This window comes from Cnephaeus nilssonii (genome assembly GCF_951640355.1).
Source record: "Cnephaeus nilssonii genome assembly, chromosome: 18".
Lineage (NCBI taxonomy): Eukaryota > Metazoa > Chordata > Mammalia > Chiroptera > Vespertilionidae > Cnephaeus > Cnephaeus nilssonii.
Genome location: NC_137089.1, coordinates 32,438,415 through 32,458,449, shown reverse-complemented (window position 1 = coordinate 32,458,449; position 20,035 = coordinate 32,438,415). Strand labels below are relative to the sequence as shown.

Genomic DNA, 20,035 nt, shown 5'->3' with positions numbered 1-20,035 from the left:
CAGAGAGTAGGGGCAAGGGAAAGGGAATAATACTGTTAATCTTTCAAATGTTATATAATTGCTGTTAGTATATTATAATGCTCTGTTCACATCTCTACCTTGATATGTATGTCCTGATGGGCAACTTTTTTACATCGAAAGATTCATGTGCAAGATTTCTACTCAGATAGTAAGATGCAGTGTAATTATAATAAACATCAGCTTGCAAGAGAGAGAGAGAGAGAGAGAGAGAGAGAGAGAGAGAGAGAGAGAGAGAGAATCAGAGCTTTTTGGCTTATAAACAAAAGATTGAAATCTTCAAAAATCAAAATGTATATAATGAGGAAAATATTGATGGTCTTACTGACAAAACAAAAATCACGCTAACAAAGTAACCAACCAGAGAAGTGTCCTACTTCAGGCATGAGCCCATTGAAGCCCACAGTTTCTGAGTAATTTGGACTGGGTTTGACAGGTCTCAGGAGGTACTCGAGGAGAGAATTGGTCTTTAAGAGCATTGCCATTATTCAGCACCATTGCCCATGCCTGGAATGCTATCCACTCACTCAGTGCTCCCCCCCCCCCGCCCCGCCCCTCCCCCCCCCCCCCCCCCCCCCACCAATCCTCTTTATCCTTTTTGGTTTGCCTCGAATGATATCTTTTCCAAGAAACCATCCTGGATTGTTTCCATGCATATGATTTGCATCATCCTTAGATGTAATGGTACTTGCATCTCTATTGAACATATTGCCTTTATTATTGCTAATTATTTACTTTCCACCCCTTCTTAAGAGAACTGTGCATTCCTTGAGGGCATATGAAAGAACATAATTCATTGTTGTTGAAGTTCAGAGATTTACAATCTGGTTAGAAGTCATCTGACGTGCACATGTTAGCTCTATCCTTGAGGTGTTCCCAGAGCATGAGGTGCCCACAAGAAGAAGGTAATAATTATTTATGCCTATTCTAGGGCCAGAACCCACCAACACAGTAAGAAAGCTCAGTAAGATAGCAACTGGTGAGAAAAGATTGGCAAGAGAGGGTTGTGTGGGTATGGGGTGCTGGACCCAATCTTCTCTCTTTGTTCCTTTGACATCTAGGTAGTCTGTCCCTTTTAGGTGCTTCTATTTATATTCTCTTAGTATCAAATAGTAATTAGCGATATAGGCCTTAGTTTTAATAAATTGGGATATTGCCTGGCCAGTCTGGCTCAGTGGTTGAGCATCGACCCAGGAAATAAGAAGTCACAGTTCAATTCCTGGTTTGGGCACATGCCTGAGTTGTGGACTCGATCCCAATGTGGGGCATGCAGGAGGCAGCTGATCAATGATTCTCTCTCTTTCATCACTGATGTTTCTGTCTCTCTCCCTCTCTCTTCCTCTCTGAAATCAATAAAAATATATTTAAAAAATAAATTGTGCTACTGATGTTGTTTAGTGTTAGTTATGCAAACACTAAAAGTAAGTAATATAATGTAAGGAATCAAGTATGGTGTTAGGTTAAAATGCATTAAAATTATATAAAGGGATATGTGGAGTACTTGTGTTCAAATATAGAGCATGAATATTTTTAGATTCTTTGATATTACATTGAGGTGTGCTTGTTCTATTTTGTAAATCCAAGAATTGCCCTATATCTTTGATCTGTGTGTTTAGGTTTTATGGTGGCAGATACCTTATAATAACTAGAAATAGAAACTCCATCTTTAGGGATAATATAGTACAGGAACCTGAGAAGAGAAGGTCTTAAGGTGCTGTTAATTAGCAGAAATCTGAAGCATACAGTCTCAAAGCAATTAAGGCTGTTAATTGAATATTTGGATGCACAGTGGAACGGCTCATATGTTGATGGACAGTGTACTGTAGGCTTGAGAGGAGTTACATTATACACATGATGTTGAAAAATTCAGAAAGAACAAATGTGGGTAAACATGTTTGTCTGGTAGTTAACTGCACTTATGAATGGTGATTCATTGTTGGCTATATGCAAAATTACCTGTTAGCTGCAAAATTCAGTATTAACAATTCAGTCTTTTAGCTTATCTGCGGTAAATGTGGCACACCATTTACTCGTGGAAAGTGGAGTTTTTACCATGGTGACTTTACTGTCCTCTGGTTTGGTAAACATGTCTATCATTCATGTGATACTTTAAATACAATTGGTGGTCACACAATGGCTATGATGTAGCCTCTACATACATTTGGGGGCAGAGAGAAATGAACATTGCTGATGGGCTCAGGGTAGCAAAAATATTTTGTTCTGCAACCCTCAATGGGGTCCATTAGCTGTAGCATTTGATTAATGCATGGGCATATTTCTAAAACAAAGTTTATAAATCTTTCAAGATTCTGAAAAGGTTTTCATGAAAGGAGAAAGAAATGAAATGTTCCTTTAGAAGAAAGTGGTTAATATTTGGGGTAGTGTTTCTTTACTTCTTTTTTGGAAATAGCCATAGCCTTAGCCCAGTCAGCATGGCTCAGTGCTTGAACACTGACCTATGAACCAGGAGGTCAAGGTTCGATTCCCTGCTAGGGTACATGCTTGGGTTGTGGGCTCAATCCCCCCAGTGTGGGGTATGTGGAAGGCAGCCAATTAATGATTCTCTCTCCCTCTCCCTTTCTCTCTGGGGGAAAAAAAAATAAAAAGCTATAGCTTTGGGATAGAGTTCTGCTCTGTCAAGCTCTGGCTCACGAAGGTGCGGAGGAGAGAGGCTATTCAAGAAAGAACACCCAGAAGGCACTGAGTAAAGAAAGAATTTAGTTTCTCTCAGACTGTGGCTCAGTCCTCTGAATGGTGGACTTTCTGGTGTTGTGTTAAGGAGAAAGACAAATTACTCGAATTACAGGAAATCCACAGGTCATCCTCACAGCTACTAAAGTTGACCAATAGTTTTCACCTATTTTGCTAAACATTCGAGAAAGTGGCAGATTGTTGAATCCCCCCCCCCCCGCCCCCCCTCACCCCCGCCCCCTTTCAGTCCCAATCCATTTTCTGGAGAAATTTCTAATTGCCTGTGAAGTCGCTTTTTAAAAAAGGGGAGGGCTGAGCAGGCAGTGGACAACGGAACCCCAAATCCCCAAACTGAGCATCTCTGTCTTTACTCTATGAGGAATGAAGCATTCATAGGACGGTATGATTTAGGAACCCACCATTCAAACTGCGAACAGACATTTTAATGAGTGCACAGAGCATATTAAAAACAAGCTTCACCGAAGGCCCAAATCGGAGTTTATTATACACAGATACCTTCTAAAAAAGTGGTGTTACCTGCTCAGGGGTTACTGGCTACAGCTTTTAAAAAGACGTTGGAACAGGGGGCTGAAGTCATTAGCACTGGGTTGGGAGGTAGCAATGCCACCTCCTTGGGCCAGGAAAGTTCCTGTTTGTTATGCAATGTGTGCATTTCATTATTTACACGATTTCATTAGGCGACCGGGAGCTGTGTACACAGCGAGCTACCGCCGCAGCAGCACCCGAGGGTCTGAAACTAAAAACAAATGCGCTTTCTTGCCTTTCACTACTCTTGCCTGGGAAATATATATATATATTTTTAATGGAAAAATATCCCCAACTTATATTTACTTCTCTAGATTCAAACAATTTCTTCTCTTACATGTTTTTTTAGGAACTACACATTTCTTGGAAGTGTTTCCATACTCCTTTCCACTGTGTTGCCAGGAAAGTCAATAAATACTCAGTAATAAAGATTGAGAGTGGGGGCCGCTCTTCAGTGAATGCGCTCTCCCAGCCTTCTCTTTTCTCCTACCCTAGGCAATCCATCTCTCTCCTCCCCGACCCCCTTTCTTTCTTTTTTTTTTGGCATTTCCTGGAGTTAGGATAAGAAGAAGTAAGAGCAGCAAGGCCCTGGCGGGGCCCCGCACACCGGGGTCCTGAGGACAGACCCGGGTGACTCACGGGGCTGGGGACCGCAGGCGCGAGGCTCAGGAAGCGCGGCGAGAGCGGGGCGGAGAGCGGGGCGGGGAGCGGACCCAGCGGTTTCCGAGGTTTCTGCGCGGTCGCCCAGGGCCTTTTCCTGCGGTTCACCGCCCCCCCCCCCCCCCCTCGCATCTCCCGCCCCAGGTCAGGGCCACCAAGCCGAGGGGGCGGGTCCTCCTGTGCCAGACACGCCCCCGCCGGGTTTATAATTCGCCGGCCTTCGCTCCGAGGGCTGCCGCTTCCCCCGCGCTCCGCCCAGGCTGGCGACGCGCTCCCCGCGCTGACCGCCCGAGAACCGGGCCCGAAGCACGCGCTTACTCACCCCCGCGCGCACACTCACCCCCGCGCGGACACTCACCCCCGCGCGGACACTCACCCCCGCGCGGACACTCACCCCCGCGCGGACACTCACCCCCCCTCGCCTTTCGCCACGAGCGCTCTCGCTCAGTCCCCTGCGCTCCCACTCGCACCCGCGCGCCCCCCACCCCACGCGCTCGCACTCTCTCGCGCGCACTTTCCCGCGCTCCCACTCCCACTCCCGCTCGGCCCGCTGACCCTGCGGGGGCGCTGACCCTGCGGAGGACCCACGGCCTCCCCATGGCTGACCTGAGCTTCATCGAAGATTCCGTCGCCTTCCCGGAGAAGGAGGAGGATGAAGAGGAGGAGGAGGAGGGTGTGGAGTGGGGCTACGAAGAAGGTAACCCGCCGCAGGTCGAGGTGTCCCGGGTCCCCGGACGGCGGGCGCGTCGGGGGCTGCGCGCCGCGGGTGTCCCGCCCAGCGCGCGGCTCCGCACACCGCGGCTCTCTCGCGCTCCCAGCACCCCCGGGGCCCCCGCTTTCCCACGTGGGTCCCTGGGCCCTTTCCCGGTCCCCTGGCCGGTTTCGGGGCACCGGCCGCGGCGGGGCTAGCGGGCGGGCCTGCCACCTGCGTTCGCGTTGGGCAGCCTGGCCTTACCGCCCGGCAGGTGTTGGCACCGCCTCCACCCCGAGGGCGAGCCTGACAGCCGCGGCTGGGACGTTTCTTGTCTTCGGAGTAGCTGAGAGGAACAGCGCTGCCTTCTGCTCCACACCCTGAGAACACAGTGTTAGCGAAACGATTGGTGTCTTACTTGCTAGAAGCAAGCATTTCTGCCTCTACTCCTTTCCTGAAGGATGCTAGCCAGGCTCCTCTCAGGCCAGACATGTCCTCAATTCCAGGCTGAGTCAGTGGGCTTGGAGAGAAGGGGGTGGACTTTTCTCAAAGTTTAGATTCCTGAATGTATCCCTGAAGATGTAGGTCTCTTAATGGAGCCGACCACTGGTGCTGATGTTGACCACATCTATTGAAAAAAAATGCCTAGTTTATAATTTTCATTATAAAAATATGGAAAGAGCATATATGAATGAATACACAGGTATGTGTACCTGTACATATGTACACTTCAAAATGCTGTATTTGCATTTTTGAGAAGAGGCGTTTATTCATGAGCATCAGATTTGTTGTTTTGGGTTCTCACTAAGCATGTTGAGAGTTACAGGTATTTCCCAAGTACTGCACATAACTGATGAGCAGAGAAAAACTTTGTGCTATTACTTTTTTTCTGATCACTTAAAGATGACCTGAGTTTCTTAGTCATAAATTACTACCCCTTTGTGGACAACTACAAACAGAATATTTTGTTAGTTCAGGATTTTGTATGTAGTATTTGAGACTATTAGATTATATAAAGTATAAATGCAAATATTGACACACATTTACCATAGTTCATCTGTATAGAGATGGTAGTCATAACCCTCTTAATGATGTCAAGGATTATAAACAGTGTTTCAACTAGTTTTAACATGTTAAGTTTTGCTGTCACTTTTTTTGTAACCTGTTATAAATGTGCTTCATTCTGTCCTTAGGTGTTGAATGGGGGTTGGTGTTTCCTGATGCCAATGGGGAATACCAGTCTCCCATAAACCTGAATTCACGGGAAGCCAGATATGACCCCTCACTGCTGGATGTCCGCCTCTCGCCGAATTATGTGGTCTGCCGGGACTGTGAGGTCACCAATGACGGACATACCATTCAGGTTATCCTGAAGTCAAAATCAGGTATTTTAGAAGATGCTTGGCATGCTCTCGTAAACTCAAGTCATCTTGCAGCTGTTGAACTCTCCTTTAGCTTGCGTGACCTTAAAGGTAGAACTGACATAGCTCCATTGTCAGGTACCCTTATGTGTTATAAAATGCGTTTTGGGGAATTGTTTTTGAAAGGATGAAATTATGAAGATGCCAGTTTGGTTGTTCTACGTTGTACGATGTTACTTGAGCAATCTTAGTTGGTCAACTTACACCTTGTGGGGATTTGTGGACAGGTACACATAGGTGTACCAATCTGCATTTTGTCCTAAATTGTTGATTAGTGTAAACTATTTGGATAATTATAATTCTTTGCATTGTAAAACTAAAGATTATGATTTATTGACATTATCTGGCATTTAATGTAGACGTTTCATATTTATTTTTCTACTATGTTAATGACAAGAACATTTTTAATGAATAGCAATCAAAAATATCCTCTAAGCTCAGCAAAAGATTTATCTAGTAAACAAAGCTTTTGCTTTTATGTATTTATTGTATTTTTTAAACTCCTCTTCTCCCCATCTGAACCTATTTGAGCTGGATCTGAAATGTTTTGTGGAAAGGGTGCTGGGCAGTTACCAAGGAAATTGGTTTTCAGCGTAAATGCAGGGAAGAGGAAAACAGAATTCTAAAAATTAGCATTATTATTATGCTATTCATAGTGAATAGTGACTTATTTCCCTCTTAGAAAGAATGTAAAATTAGGATATTTGAAATGATAGGAAGTGCTTACTGGAGACCAACTGTGCTCAAATTCTGGATCAATAAGTTTGATATTTTAAAACATAAAACCATCAGATTAATTATTAGGTCAGGCAGGTATTGATGAGCAGCTATGGATTTTTCATTCATTGTGAATGTTCCTGAGCTTTAATTTAGAATCCATGAGGTAGTCATAGGTTCATGCAGCCTTCTCTGCCTTTCTGAGGTCAAAGTATGGGCATCGCCCAAAACAGAGTCTAGGTTGCATGCGCATTTAGAGAGACAGCTTCAGATGTAAATTTGAATTTAAATCAGAGTATTTGTGTGTGTGTGGGGGAGTTATCTATGAAGGGACATTATGTATTATTATTATTTTAAAATATATTTATATTGATTTTAGAGAGGAAGGGACAGGGAGAGAGAGATAGAACATCAATGGTGAGAGAGAATCAGATTGACTGCCTCCTGCATGCCCTGCACTGGAGATCGGCCCGCAACCCAGGCATGTGCCTGTCCAGGAAGGAATCAAACTGTGATCTCCTGGTGTATAGGTTGATGCTCAACTACTTAAGACACTCTGGCCAGGTACAGTCTGTATTATTTTAAAAATGTGTAGTAAAATTACTGAATACTGACTTCTGACCTATAAAAACATGTTAAGGTAATACGTGTGTGTTGGTGTATTGACATGCTTTTGTACTTCTGGAAAGAAAATGTTCCTATATCTGCACAACAAAAATGCATTTCCTGTCAGGCGCCACTGTGAGTCAGTGTTGGTTGTGTATAGGTGGACAAGATGGTTCTTGAGGATTCCTGGTTTAGTAGGAACACAACCCTTTAAAGTACTAGTGTTAACATGACAATGGTGTTAGCTTTATGGGAGCACGGAGGAATGACTGAGGACAAATACTGTCAATTAAGCGTGTGTCTATCCTGCTCTAAGGTCAAATTTACTTGATCAGATTGAGGTTAACGTTTTCTTCTGGTAACTTCTCAAACACTCTCCTTGGCCGCCTCAGAAAAGAGATTGTCCAGCGCTGTGTTGGCCCTCTCACCACAGGTATGTGTCTTGCTCAAGTAGCTTTCTTTGCCGGTTGATTCTTCTCCGTCCTCCACCCCTGGTCACTGAGGGAGAGCCGTCTGTTGGTCTGTCTCGGACTGTTTGGGATACACAGGCCCCCGACCCCTTCCTCCTGCCTCCTCAGGGGGAACGCGCTCCTTCAGATGCCCCATCTCCTTTCTGCCTCTAGGATGACTTCGCCAGTGTTTCCCCAAACGTAAAAGGAAGTAACAAAAAGTTCCATGTCTGGACCAGTTTATTTATTTATTTTTCTAGGATATTTGAGCTTCTTAAAGGGATAGGCTACAAGCCCAAACACCCTGCCATTCGTTTATTTAGTTCAAGTTTTATCAAAATAGAGTATAAACATAATTGAAATAATGGACTAGTACTGTATTTCTCTCTGCCTCTGGGGTCTAACCTGCTCCTCCCACCTAACACCACTTTTTGTCCTGGGGACAATCACTTTCAGCCCTTTGCTGTTCCTCCTGCTGTCACTGCCATTCTTCTTAATATGGGGAGAGCCGGGGGCTCCCTTTTCTGAAGATGGGGCCAGTTCTCTTATTCCCCTCCCACATCGTAGTTTTGCTCCCCATTGTCCCTATACTTAAATTATAATTTCTACTTAAGTTAATACTCAGTGTTCTTTTATTTTATTTTATTTTTTATATTTTATTGATTTTTTTACAGAGAGGAAGGGAGAGGAATAGAAAGCTAGAAACATCGATGAGAGAGAAACATTGACCAGCTGCCTCCTGCACACCCCCTACCGGGGATGTGCCCACAACCAAGGTACATGCCCTTGACCGGAATCGAACCTGGGATCTTTCAGTCCGCAGGCCGACGCTCTATCCACTGAGCCAAACTGGTTTTGGCAATACTCAGTGTTCTTATTATTATGATTGTGTAGCTATTATTTCTGGCTGAGATTATAGTCTATTTCCTTTACTGAATAATATGTTCCCCTACTCCCCCCAGAATTAATGTATTTTTAAATTTACTTTTTAAATTTATCTTTCATGATTTCATTTTCAAAGTCTCTGACAGATGGCAGATCTTCTCCCAGGATACTGACACATAATCAGGTTATCCTTCCCTCCCTCTCATCCATCCTTCCCCCCGACCCCACACCCCACCTCCAGGCCTCTCTTCCATCTATTCCTGCCCGGCTGGTCCGCTTGTTCTCCAGGCCTGTTGCATGGCCATGCCCCGCAGCTCCCTGGAACCGAGGCCCAGCAAGTCCCTGTACTTGTCTCCCGTGTCCAGTCCTGTGTTTTCTAGATGCCGTGACATGCTCTTGTGGGGTCGTTCCCTCATTTGAAGGCGTTTTCTAGGTTTATTCCCTTCTGCAGCTCATCTTCTAGTAACCTCCCGAGAGGAAGGGCACGTGAGGGTAAATGTTGGGAGACCTGTGTGTTTGCACGTGTCTCACTTGTATGGAGTTGGCCTGGGCGAAGCAGCCCGGGCTGGAACTGTTCGCCCGCAGATATTTGATGTCACTGCTGCATTACCAGGAGGTATTCTGCCCTCCAGGGTGCCACCTGCTTGTCAACTCTTTTATATGACCTTTTCCCTTCTCTAGAAGCTTTTACAGTTTCCTCTCTGTGGCGATTGCTTTGAAATTTTACAACCCTATGCTTTGGTGTGGTTCTTTTTTCAGTCTCTGTGCTGGGGACTAGGTGGGCTGCTTCAAATCAGGATTTCTCAAAGTTTTCTTACATTATTTCATGGATAAGTCTTCTGTTTTTCCTTTTTATCTTCTTTCAGTCACTCTTATTTTTTGTTCGTCTTTTTCTTCTACTTTCTGTAGTGTCCTCAACTTTTAGATTTCCTACGGAACTTTTAACTTCTGCTAGTTATTTTTAATTTCTAAAAAGATCTGCTTATTCTAGGAATTGTTTTAATTTTTAACCTCCAATATCCAGCATTTATTTCATGAGTGCAGAATCTATCTCCATTCTTTTCTGTATTGCTTTTTTGTTTCTTTTTTTTAAAAATCTTTATTGTTGAAAGTATTACAAATATCGCCTTTTTCCCCCATTGACCTCTCCCAGCCTGCCCCCGCTCCCCACCCCCCGGGCTTCACCACCATATTGTCTGTGTCCATGGATTATACATATATGCATAAAAGTTCATTGTATTGCTTTTTCTTTTCCCGTCACGTGTCTGTTTATTCTGGGTTCCTTCTTCTGTTTGTTTTGCTCTCTTTTATTATTGGAGGTTTTCCTCAAATGTCTAGTGACTGCTGGCTCATGGTTCCTATTTAGGAGTGGGTCTAAAGAGGGGATTAGGAGCTCTGTGCACCTGGGCAGGAATATGGTCTGGTGGACGTCACAGTAATCTGACGAGGTAGGGACCTGGCCATGTTGCAGGAGGAGCCTTTGTAGGTTTTGTCTGTTTCTTTGGGGGCAGGGTGCGTGGCAGCTCACAGCTGGCTGTTTGCCGCTGGTTACTGACTGCAGGCAAGAGGGTAACCAGAGTGCACACCGGTGACAGCTGGTGACCCTGCACTAGCACATCACCATCTGCGGAAGTCCACAGCTTACCTGAGGGGTCACTGTGGTGTGTGTGGTACACTCTCTGGGTTGGAGCAGATGGAGAATGACATGTCACCATCACTGTGGTGTCATTCAGAACAGTTTCACTGCCCTCAGAGCCTCTGTGCTCCGCCTGTTCCTCCCTCTCTTCCCAGCCCCAGGCAGCCACCGATCTTTTTACTGTCTCCATTGTCTCACCTTTTCCAGAATGTCACATAGTTGGAATCATCCATTATGTAGCCTTTACAGTTTGACTTCTTTTTCTTAATAATATATGTTTATGTTTTCTTGGGTGTTGCCTTTTTAAATAGAATATTCATAGAATAAGCACAGTTATTTTAAGAAATCAAACTTATTTCATACACACCACCCAACTGAAACGTCTGGCCTCACGGAGGCTGTCAGTGGCCTGGGCTACTTTATTCTTTCTTTCTGTGTTTTCTTTGTTTGTTTGTTGTTGCTTTGTCTATAGTAAACAATAAAAAAGAATCGCCAAAAACAGTTACAAAAATTGTAGCATAATTTAAATGGTGACACCTATTAAGTTAAAGCTTTTAACATAATCCTAATGATACAGTGCCTATATATAAACCCGTCTGGATGTATTGCCTTACTTTAAACTTGAGGCATGCCCTGAGCATGAGCCCTCCACTCCCAAACCCCTGCTGGAGCTCCCAAACCAAGGTCATTGATGATCTCCTCATCCCACAACCAATGGATACTTACAATTTCTTTACATACTTTAATTCTGATGCATTTGCAGTGGGCTTTTTGGAAACTCTCTCAGGTTTGTCTCTGTGACACTTCACCTCCTGATGTTTCTTCTTAGTTTTGACTATTGCCTTTTCTCTGCCAGTTCTTGATTCTCCATTCCCTTAAATAATGGGGTTTCTCAAGGTCTCCTCCTCGGCCCTCCTCTCTTGTACAACATGCATCCGTAAGCAGTACACTCATACAGACTGCATGCTTTCGGTTCAGTGTTCTGCTTTCCAGCAAGACAGCACGTGAGTCTGGGAAAGGGGCTAAAGTCGTAGATTCCGGGAGTGCAATGGGCCCTGGAGGGCAGCCAGGGCAGCCTCCCGTCTGAGGTCCTCTGGTGGCAAGTGGCTGAGCGTCCTCAGCGTGAACAGCGCAGGAGAGGAAATTCATTCCTCACTGAGAAAACCCATTTTGTTTTTTGAGTAATTTCAAAGATTGAAAAGTTCTATGATCTCCCTCATTGTTTCCATTTTGGGGTTCTGGACCTACATAGGACAAATATAATTGTCACTAGAAGCCCGGTGCATGAAAATTCAGGAGGCGACCTGGCGATCAGGGGAAGGTGACGCCCCCATCACACCTCTGCTGCTGCCACTGTCGGCAGCGCAAGCCTCGGCCGGCCCTGGTTAACTGAGCCTCGGGTGGCCCTGGGCGGCTGGGGGGCTGAAGGCGGGTCCAGCCACACCGTGCACCTGCCACCCCTCCGGCCTCCCCACCCCCCAGCGGGGCTGAAAGGACTGGAGGATTCCAGCGGGGCTGAGGGGACTGGGTGTCGCCATCTTGTGGCTATGGGCACTGTCATCTTTGTGATGGTGTGACGGTCAATTTGCATATTCCCTCTTTATTAGATAGGATTTCCACATGTCATCCTTTAAAATATTGACTACCATCATCATATTATGAAAATGCCATTTTCCCTTTTAAACATATTTGTTCCTCCAACTGTTCCTCAGACATAGTCTTTCATTCATAAATATGTAGTGATTGATCATTTATTACAGGAATTACACACCTATCTCTGAGGCCAGGCAGGTATCATAGATGAGAGCAGCCAGGAGAGCAACTCCTGTAAATGGCTATTGATCCTCTGCTTTAGGTGTAGTGTTGGGAGGCAATAGGGACTGGTGGAGACTGTGGGAAACCGGCACACCTAGTTTGCCAGATGTTTAATGTGTCAGGAAGAGGTGGAGATGGGGGCTTGTGAGCCAGACACACAGCCACTGGGTTCATCTGGCCTGGAAAGTGCAGTTTGCAGTCTTTGTTTTACCTTATGCAAGGTGTTCCATGCTTTGGGGAAGGTAAATACAAATCACACCCAATGCCTGCTCTCAAGAAGGTTACAGTGGTAGGTTGTGAAGAATAGGTGTACAGGGGGAGATTATTTTTTTGCCTGGAATTGTTAGGGAAAGATCTGGGGGAGGAAGTGGCATTTGCAATGATCCTGGAAGGGTGAATAGCATTTGGATCTGGGAGAATGGGATGAGTGGGAAGGGAGAGCAGTCTGGAGAAAATATGTGGCTACGTACAGGGAAAACACATCCTTCAGTACATCTGGAAGAAAAGTTTCTTTCATAAGTGAGGTTAATAGAAAATATAACGGAGAGGGTATGTTGGAGCAAATTCATGAGGGACCTTGAACCAAGTCTCCTGAGTATAACCACTTTTTATTTTCTGTCGGATAATCAGAATGTTGCTTTAGGAAAATGAACCTGGCAGCGCTGAATAAGATGGGATCTGGGGAAATTGGGAGTCAGTTTGCAGGTTATTGGGTGAGACTCAGTTTACCAGGACAGCAGCTACAGTGTTGACAGCGTCAGTGGGAGAAAGGGATGACACAAGAGAGATTTCGGAGGTGCCACCTACGAACGGGGTTGACTATATGGACCAGGGGAGGAGAGGGTGGGCTGGGGTGGAGGCCCTGCAACTGGACCATGTTTTGGATCCTGTCACTGTTCTTCTCCCTCTGCTCTGAGCATGTTTCAAGGAGACAGAGTGCCTCCGACGGGGAGTTGAGCCAAGGGTCGCGTTCCAGGTGGGACCTGACCAGACTGTTGGCCCGTTATCTCCCCGACTATGGAGAATTTCATGAACGCTGCCACATGAGTCTCCGTGGGACACGTGGATACTGTTCTGTGGGAATCGTAACAATTTAGTGTACACAGACACATTAAAATGGGACATACTTATGGCGATGTAGAAAGTAGCTGAAGTGTAAAAATGTAATTGTTATAGGTTTCTCGCCTGAGTGGTTTGATACTTACGTTGTGAAAAAGTGTGAGACTGCCCAAGCTTGTGCAATAGAACGTCATTCCATCTGACGGCAAGCAGTGTGTTAAGGGTGATGACATGGTTAAAGGGCCAGGGGCCCGGGAGAAATTGCTAATCAAGGCAGGTCACTTGTGCCCTTTCCTGCAACTTATTATAGAAACCCTAATTAGAAAATTCCACTCCTGGGTCTTTTATAATTCTTAATGCTAATTTTAGGCTAGATTATTATTTTTTATTATTAACCATACTTGTAAAAAATGACCACTTTTTATAGTGCTTCTTAGCAGCCTTGCTGATTTAAATACGGGGTTGTCAGAAATATCTTAAAAATTATTTTCTCTCGCCCTAGCTGGTTTGGCTCAGTGGATAGAACATCAGCCTGCGGACTGAAGGGTCCCAGGTTCGATTCTGGTCAAGGGCACATGCCCGGGTTTCAGGCTTGATCCCCAGTGAGGGATGTGCAGGAGGCAGCCGATCAGTGATTCTCATCATTGAGGTTCCTATCTCTCTCCCTTCCTCTCTGAAATCAGTAAAAAAATATTAAAAAAAAAATTTATTTTCTCTCATCTTGAGGCCCGACCTTGGCCATGGGTGACCTCCAGCTTCATTCCCTCGGGACACATTCAAGCTGCTTCCCATCTTGGAGCCCCTCTCAGCCTCCTCTCCCTGCTGGCCTGCGCCTTCTCACTTCTCTCAGCTTCCTCTTCAAGGCTCTGCTTGGCAGTCGTCTCCTGTGCCAAGTTCCCTGACTTTCTGATGCCCTTGGTGCTGGCTCATTCCTTGCTGGGTGTTCTCCTAGTGCCTTGTGCACTTTCCCTTACTCTTCTGATGCAATTTATGTAAACCGTCAAATCCAGCTCCACAAGCACTGAGAGGGCCCCGCCAGCACCACGGCTGTATCCTCTCTCTATGAACTGGGTGCTCGGCGCAGGGCATGGCGTCCGTCTCGCAACGCGCGGGTTGAACTCAAATGCAATGAGGGAGATAAGCCTTGATGGACAACAGCCTTTGAACTACCTGGGAGATTTGTTTTCAGCGAATGGAGAGAGAAGCTTAGATAGGTTGAGGTAGATGTATATATATCATGTCTCTGTGAGGTTCCCAAATTTTGGAGCAGGATCTCTTTTTATCTCATAAGCATCGTAGCAGTGACTATTACAGAGCATTAAAGAAAATGGGTGCAGCAGCAATGACATCGGTTTATTTTGTATTTTTTCCCACAAGTTTTTTTATTCTAAGGAAATGCAGCATGTCATCAGTGTGAGTTTCATTGTAAAACATTTTACTGACCTTAGTGACGTCACAACTAATAAACCTGCCATATGGTGGCACAATATCACTCAGCAAAATTTGGTAATCGTAAATATGATATGAGGGGTCTCCTTATTTGAAGAAAAGCTATACCGAGGCAGAAAAATGCCTTAAGCGGATGTTGCCAAATGGGTAAAACTGAGCTACTGTTTATTTTTAGTCTGAAAACAGAGTCATTCTTAGGGGATGCACAGGTAATACTTAGCTGGCACCTCATAAAATTCTGCTTTCAGGATTTCGTCATTCTTTGTGGCTTTGGACAGCCACATGATTTTAGTGCGGTTTAACTTTGGAATACTCATCTGCAGGAAAAGTGAAAGGTTCCCAGCGCCTGATTCCTGGCTGACGCTGCCTCTTTGTCACCCCTCCCTGGGGACCAGGCCTGGGCAGAATGCTTCCCTTTTCTGTGCTCATTGTAAAAATCCACGAGATCACGAAATGTTGTCTCTTTTGTCAAGATCGGTATATCTTGCCCTGGCTGATGTGGCTCAGTTGGAGCATTATCCTGTACACCAGGAGGTGGCAGGTTCGGATCTCTGTCAGGGCACATACCCGGTTGTGGGTTCAATTCTGGTTGGGTTGTGTGAGGGAGGCAACCGATCGATGTTTCTTTTCTTCTCTCTCTCTCTCTCTCTCCCTCCCTCCCTTCCTCCCCGCTTCCTTTCTCTCTCTAAAGAAGAATCAGTGTACCTTAAGCACTTAATACAGTGTCTGGTACAATGTATGTGATCAGTGGATCCCTGGGGGCCTTCAACTTCTCCTAGCAAGACAGATCTATGGAGTTTCCAGGTTCTTTTTCTGGTCTCTTAAAGTCACTGTCAACATCAGTTATAGCATCCATTTTTTTTTTAAATAAGTAAGTACCAGTAGTTTTTAAAAATCCTCTCTCCCATTTCACATGACTTTATTTCACAATATTTCTCCTTCCTTGTCCTTAGCAATGTGGCGCTAAGCCTCCTCTAAGGCAGTTTTCACCTTTAAAAAGCAGAGCCCACCCCGGTGAAGCGCTCAGCTGTGCTCCCACAGGGTGAGGGGTGTGTTCTCTAGTTCTCATGATGAGGCTGGGGTTCAGCCAGGGACTTCCTTGCTTTGCCCTCTGTTTGGTTTGGGAGGTGGGGTACACTGTGGCTAGACTGCAGGCCTCCTTCTGGGTTTTCCTTAAGACCAAGTTTGGACAGCTGTGGGGAAGGAAGAGAGAGTTTTGAGATAATTCAGAAACTGTGGCACCCGGTTGAAATAGAAACCTGTCATCCCTTCTTCCATCCATAGCTGGGTGTTTATTGAAGATGCTCCGTGAGCCACACTGCAGCTCTGGATATCTGTGACCCGTTGTGATCCATGTACTTAAATTTTTTTTTATAGTCCTGGGAAATAGAACTGCAGTTTAGAACCATAGACTTAAAGAACTCATTGTTTTCCTGGCCGCGGTGGCTTAGTGGTTGAGTGTCGACCAGTGAACCAGGAGGTCACAGTTCGATTCCATGTCAGGGCACATGCCTGAGTTGCGGGCTCCATCCCCAGTGTGGGGCGTGCAGGAGGCAGCCGATCAATGATTCTCTCTCATCATTGATGTTTCTCTCTCTCTCTCTTCCTCTCTCTGAAGTCAATAAAAATACATTTTAAAAAAAGAAGTCATTGTTTTTCATGCTTGCAGATACTAAAATTTGGTTTTCCCCACCCCTGTCGCACCCTGGGACGTGGGTCAGAGGACCCTGGGTGGCTAGGGCAGGCCGCATTTACCCCCTCTCAGCCATGTTCTTCTCTCCTGTCCATGGGGACGATCCCACTGACCCCTCAGATTTGTTGTGAGACTTAAGTAAGACCAGGTCTGAGGAGAAGCATTAAAATTGTGAAATATAGTATCCTAAAGGCCATGCACTTCACCTCCTTCCCCCATGATGTGAGGTTTATACACTTGAAAAATGAAAACTGCTTTTTGCTATTGAAGCTCTTTTTCTTCACTGAGCTGGTAGAAAGCTTAAAAGCAAGTTTTCGGGCACTTTTAGCAAGGACTTCTGACACTGGTGTGTGCGATCGCCTCATTTCTCCAGCTGTTTTCTGCCCCTGTCTTTGTTTAACCTTTGTTCTTCTTCCTAATGTATGCTTTCTGGCTGTGTTTTATGTACCTTGATATAAGCAGCTTGAAATTCTTTTTGGAACAAGTTATGGGGTGTAGAACCGACCAAACAAGTAAATACCTGTTGCACTAGTTTGCTTTCTTCTCCTTTGAGTTTTAGAGTGAGATAGACAGCCAAGCTGTTCCTCGGGAGAGCAGGCTGGACATTGTCACTTGCTCTGCAATGGCAACCCAGGTGTCAACGCTCACATGTTTGAGAGCACTTCTGGGGGAACGGGGTGAATTTTGTCAGCATCTTGACTGAAAAATAACCTTCAGTTCTTAGCTGATACCATTTACAATGAACATTTTTTTAACAAGAAAAATGCAAACAACCTTTATTTATATTGAAATAGGTAATTTAAAATAAACTTTATTTCAAGTTTTTCCATATGATAATCAGGGAGTGTTTAACTAAAGAAAGTATTTTATCGCTTCAAGACAGGTTCTTGCACAAATTTATTTTTCATTACTTTTAGAGTGCCCTTCTTTGGGACAAAATTCTGAGTCATATCCAGAAATGAGAACTAGAGACATGGCCCTATAGAACCGATGCTCATATTTTAAGTATTAATATTTTATTAAATTTTATTTTGTTTGCATTGTGTGTGACACTGAGCGGTAAATTGCTTTTTAAGTGTGATTGCATTGTTGAAAAATCTGATTGGCTTAATAATAATTCTCTTCTAAGATAATTTTATTAGCTTACACCTATTCTCTAAATTGAAAGCCTATTGCTACAAATGGATGATCTGAAAACAAGGTTTAATTTATTGATACATCTATAGCAAGTTATTGGTTAATCTGAGACTCAAACAATATTTTTGCTCTCCTGATGAGTGCTAAGTTTATATCTCAGAGGGCATAACTACTGCATTGATTTTCTTTGTCTAAAGTTAACCACGTTAAAAATGAAATGATATACATATCATTACGAAGGTATTCCAGAGTTTTTGAACTTCTGCTTTTATCTGAATGGCATTATAAGAATTTCAGCAAAAACCCACATAGTGTAAATTCACAGTTGTGATGTATTTCTCATTTTGGCTATACAAATGGAATCTATAGAGCTCATTCGAGTTTTTGGCAAAACATGTCCCCAGTGTTTCTATTGCTGTGCTGATGAATATGTTTGAGATGTAATTAAATAGAATTTATTTTATTTTATTTTTTCAGTTCTGTCGGGAGGTCCATTGCCTCAAGGGCACGAATTCGAACTGTATGAGGTCCGATTTCATTGGGGAAGAGAAAACCAGCGTGGTTCTGAGCACACAGTTAATTTCAAAGCTTTTCCCATGGAGGTAAGAATAACAGATCATCTTGTAAAAACTCCTGTTGTTCACAAAAAGTATTCAGTGACTTACTAAAAATGGTTCAATTTAAAAGTAGATGCATAGCTTTTCCATTTTTACCAATTTGCATTAAAATTAAAAAGTGTGTAATGAAATGTAAGCTTGGGGCAGCAAATGAGGCTTCTCAGGGACTTCCGTGGGCTTGGAGAGTGCACGTGGGCTGTTGGCCATAAAGGTAATCTATTCAGTAAAGCCATTAAGTTTCATCCTATTATTATTCCTGTTGTAAGAATTTTGCTGCCTCTGCAAATTCAGTAGGTCACTTTTGTAGATGCTCTGACTTGGTAATAAGCTGAAAATAAATAACTTTTGTTTTTTTTTAGTAACTAAACGTCTAGGTTAGCTCTGATTAAAATTGGTAGGTTGGTTCTATTCTTCACCACAAGCAATTAGAGAGAGAGATTTTTAGAAGGTCGTTTTTGTTTTTTTTTTGTTTAAAGAACTTCTGTCCTCATTATCTTTTTAGTCAATCCTGTTCTTTTTCCAATATCTAGTTGAAGTATCAATTTCTTCCTTGGGACTTGAGTTCCTTCTCGAGGCAGAATTAATTTCTCCCTGATCTTTGCTCCCAGGGTCCTTGGTAGGTTGCTGCTGTGGCACTGATCTCATGGATTGTAAAACCTTTAGTGTCTAAAGTGTCTTTCTCATTGACTGTGGGCTTCTGTTATGGACTCAATGCTTGTGTCCTCCCCTCCACCCCAAATTCATATGTGGAAACTCTACCTCACCCCAGTGTTAGGAGATGGGGCCTTGGGGAGGTGGTTAGGGTTAGATGAGGTCATGAGGGTGGAGCCTTCATGAATGGAATTAATGTCTTCGTAAGAGTCCAGAGAGCTTGCTTCTCTACTCTCTGCCTGGTGAGGACAGGATGAGAAGACAGGCATCTACAAGCCAGAAAGTGGGCCCTCACCGGGCAATGGGATCTGCAGGCACCTTGATCTTGGACTTCCCAGCCTCCAGAACGGAGAAATCAGTGTTTGTTGTTTAAGCCTCCAGTCTATGGTAATTTGTTACACAGCCTGAGCTAAGAAAGCTCCTGAAGAAAAAGTCTCCCCCTCCTCCTTTTTACTCGAATTTTTTAGTCCAGTGCCAGGAACATCAGAGACAATCCAGGCTGGTGAAAGGGAGGAGATGTCTTGGTTGGTCCCGGCCTTGTTTATATTTCTTTTCTAAGGATCCGCAGTTCTGTCTAGGATGTAGCTCTTCAGTGGCAGGGAACAGTATATTTTGGGGGATGCTGACATGCCAGTCCTCCTTCTCTGTGGTTCCCAGCTGCACATCTGCTTAATCTTGTATAGCACTGCTCATGGTCAGATCCAGGCCTTAGTAACTGAAATCACTGCTGTATAATTTAATAACTTATTCATTTAAAAATATATTTTTATCGATTTCAGAGAAGAAGGGAGAGGGAGAGAGAGATAGAAACATCAATGATGAGAGAGAATCATTGATTGATTGCCTCCTGCACACCCCTCATTGGGGACTGAGCCACAACCCCGGGCATGTGCCCCAACCAGGAATCGAACCGTGACCTCCTGGTTCATAGGTCGACGCTCAACCAATGTATAATTTATATAAGGATATATATGCCTCAAGGAATGAAGTTAGAGGAAATATTTCCCAACAATACTTGAATTATAATTTAATAATGTAATCCTTTGGAAGTTCAGGATGCTCCTTTCATTAAAAAAGACTCCAATCTTAAAAGTGGAATAATCAATGCTTTGAGGATAGAAGGGAAAATCTCATTGTAGTTAGTTAAAGAGAATATGTGATATATACTCTTGTGATAGGACAATAACAGCTTCTTGAAGGCCTTGATGGGGAAGGTTGGGACTTCAAATGTCACATTTCCAGGAACTTTTTATTCTCAAAGCCTACAGACCCCCGGTCACTTCTAACTGCCTTA

At 44.2% G+C, this 20,035-nt stretch overlaps 1 protein-coding gene across 2 annotated transcripts in view; it reads left to right on the top strand.

Moving 5' to 3' along the window:
* The first annotated feature begins 4,481 nt into the window (after window positions 1-4,481).
* CA8 (carbonic anhydrase 8) overlaps window positions 4,482-20,035 on the top strand; it is an 83,437-nt gene continuing 67,883 nt past the window's right edge. For both annotated transcript variants that reach the window (XM_079796370.1, XM_079796371.1), the window contains exons 1-3: window positions 4,482-4,612; window positions 5,800-5,991; window positions 17,951-18,075. In XM_079796370.1, coding sequence (XP_079652496.1) covers window positions 4,513-4,612; window positions 5,800-5,991; window positions 17,951-18,075 — 417 coding nt within the window. In that variant the 5' untranslated portion in view covers window positions 4,482-4,512. The remainder of the gene's footprint in view (window positions 4,613-5,799; window positions 5,992-17,950; window positions 18,076-20,035) is intronic.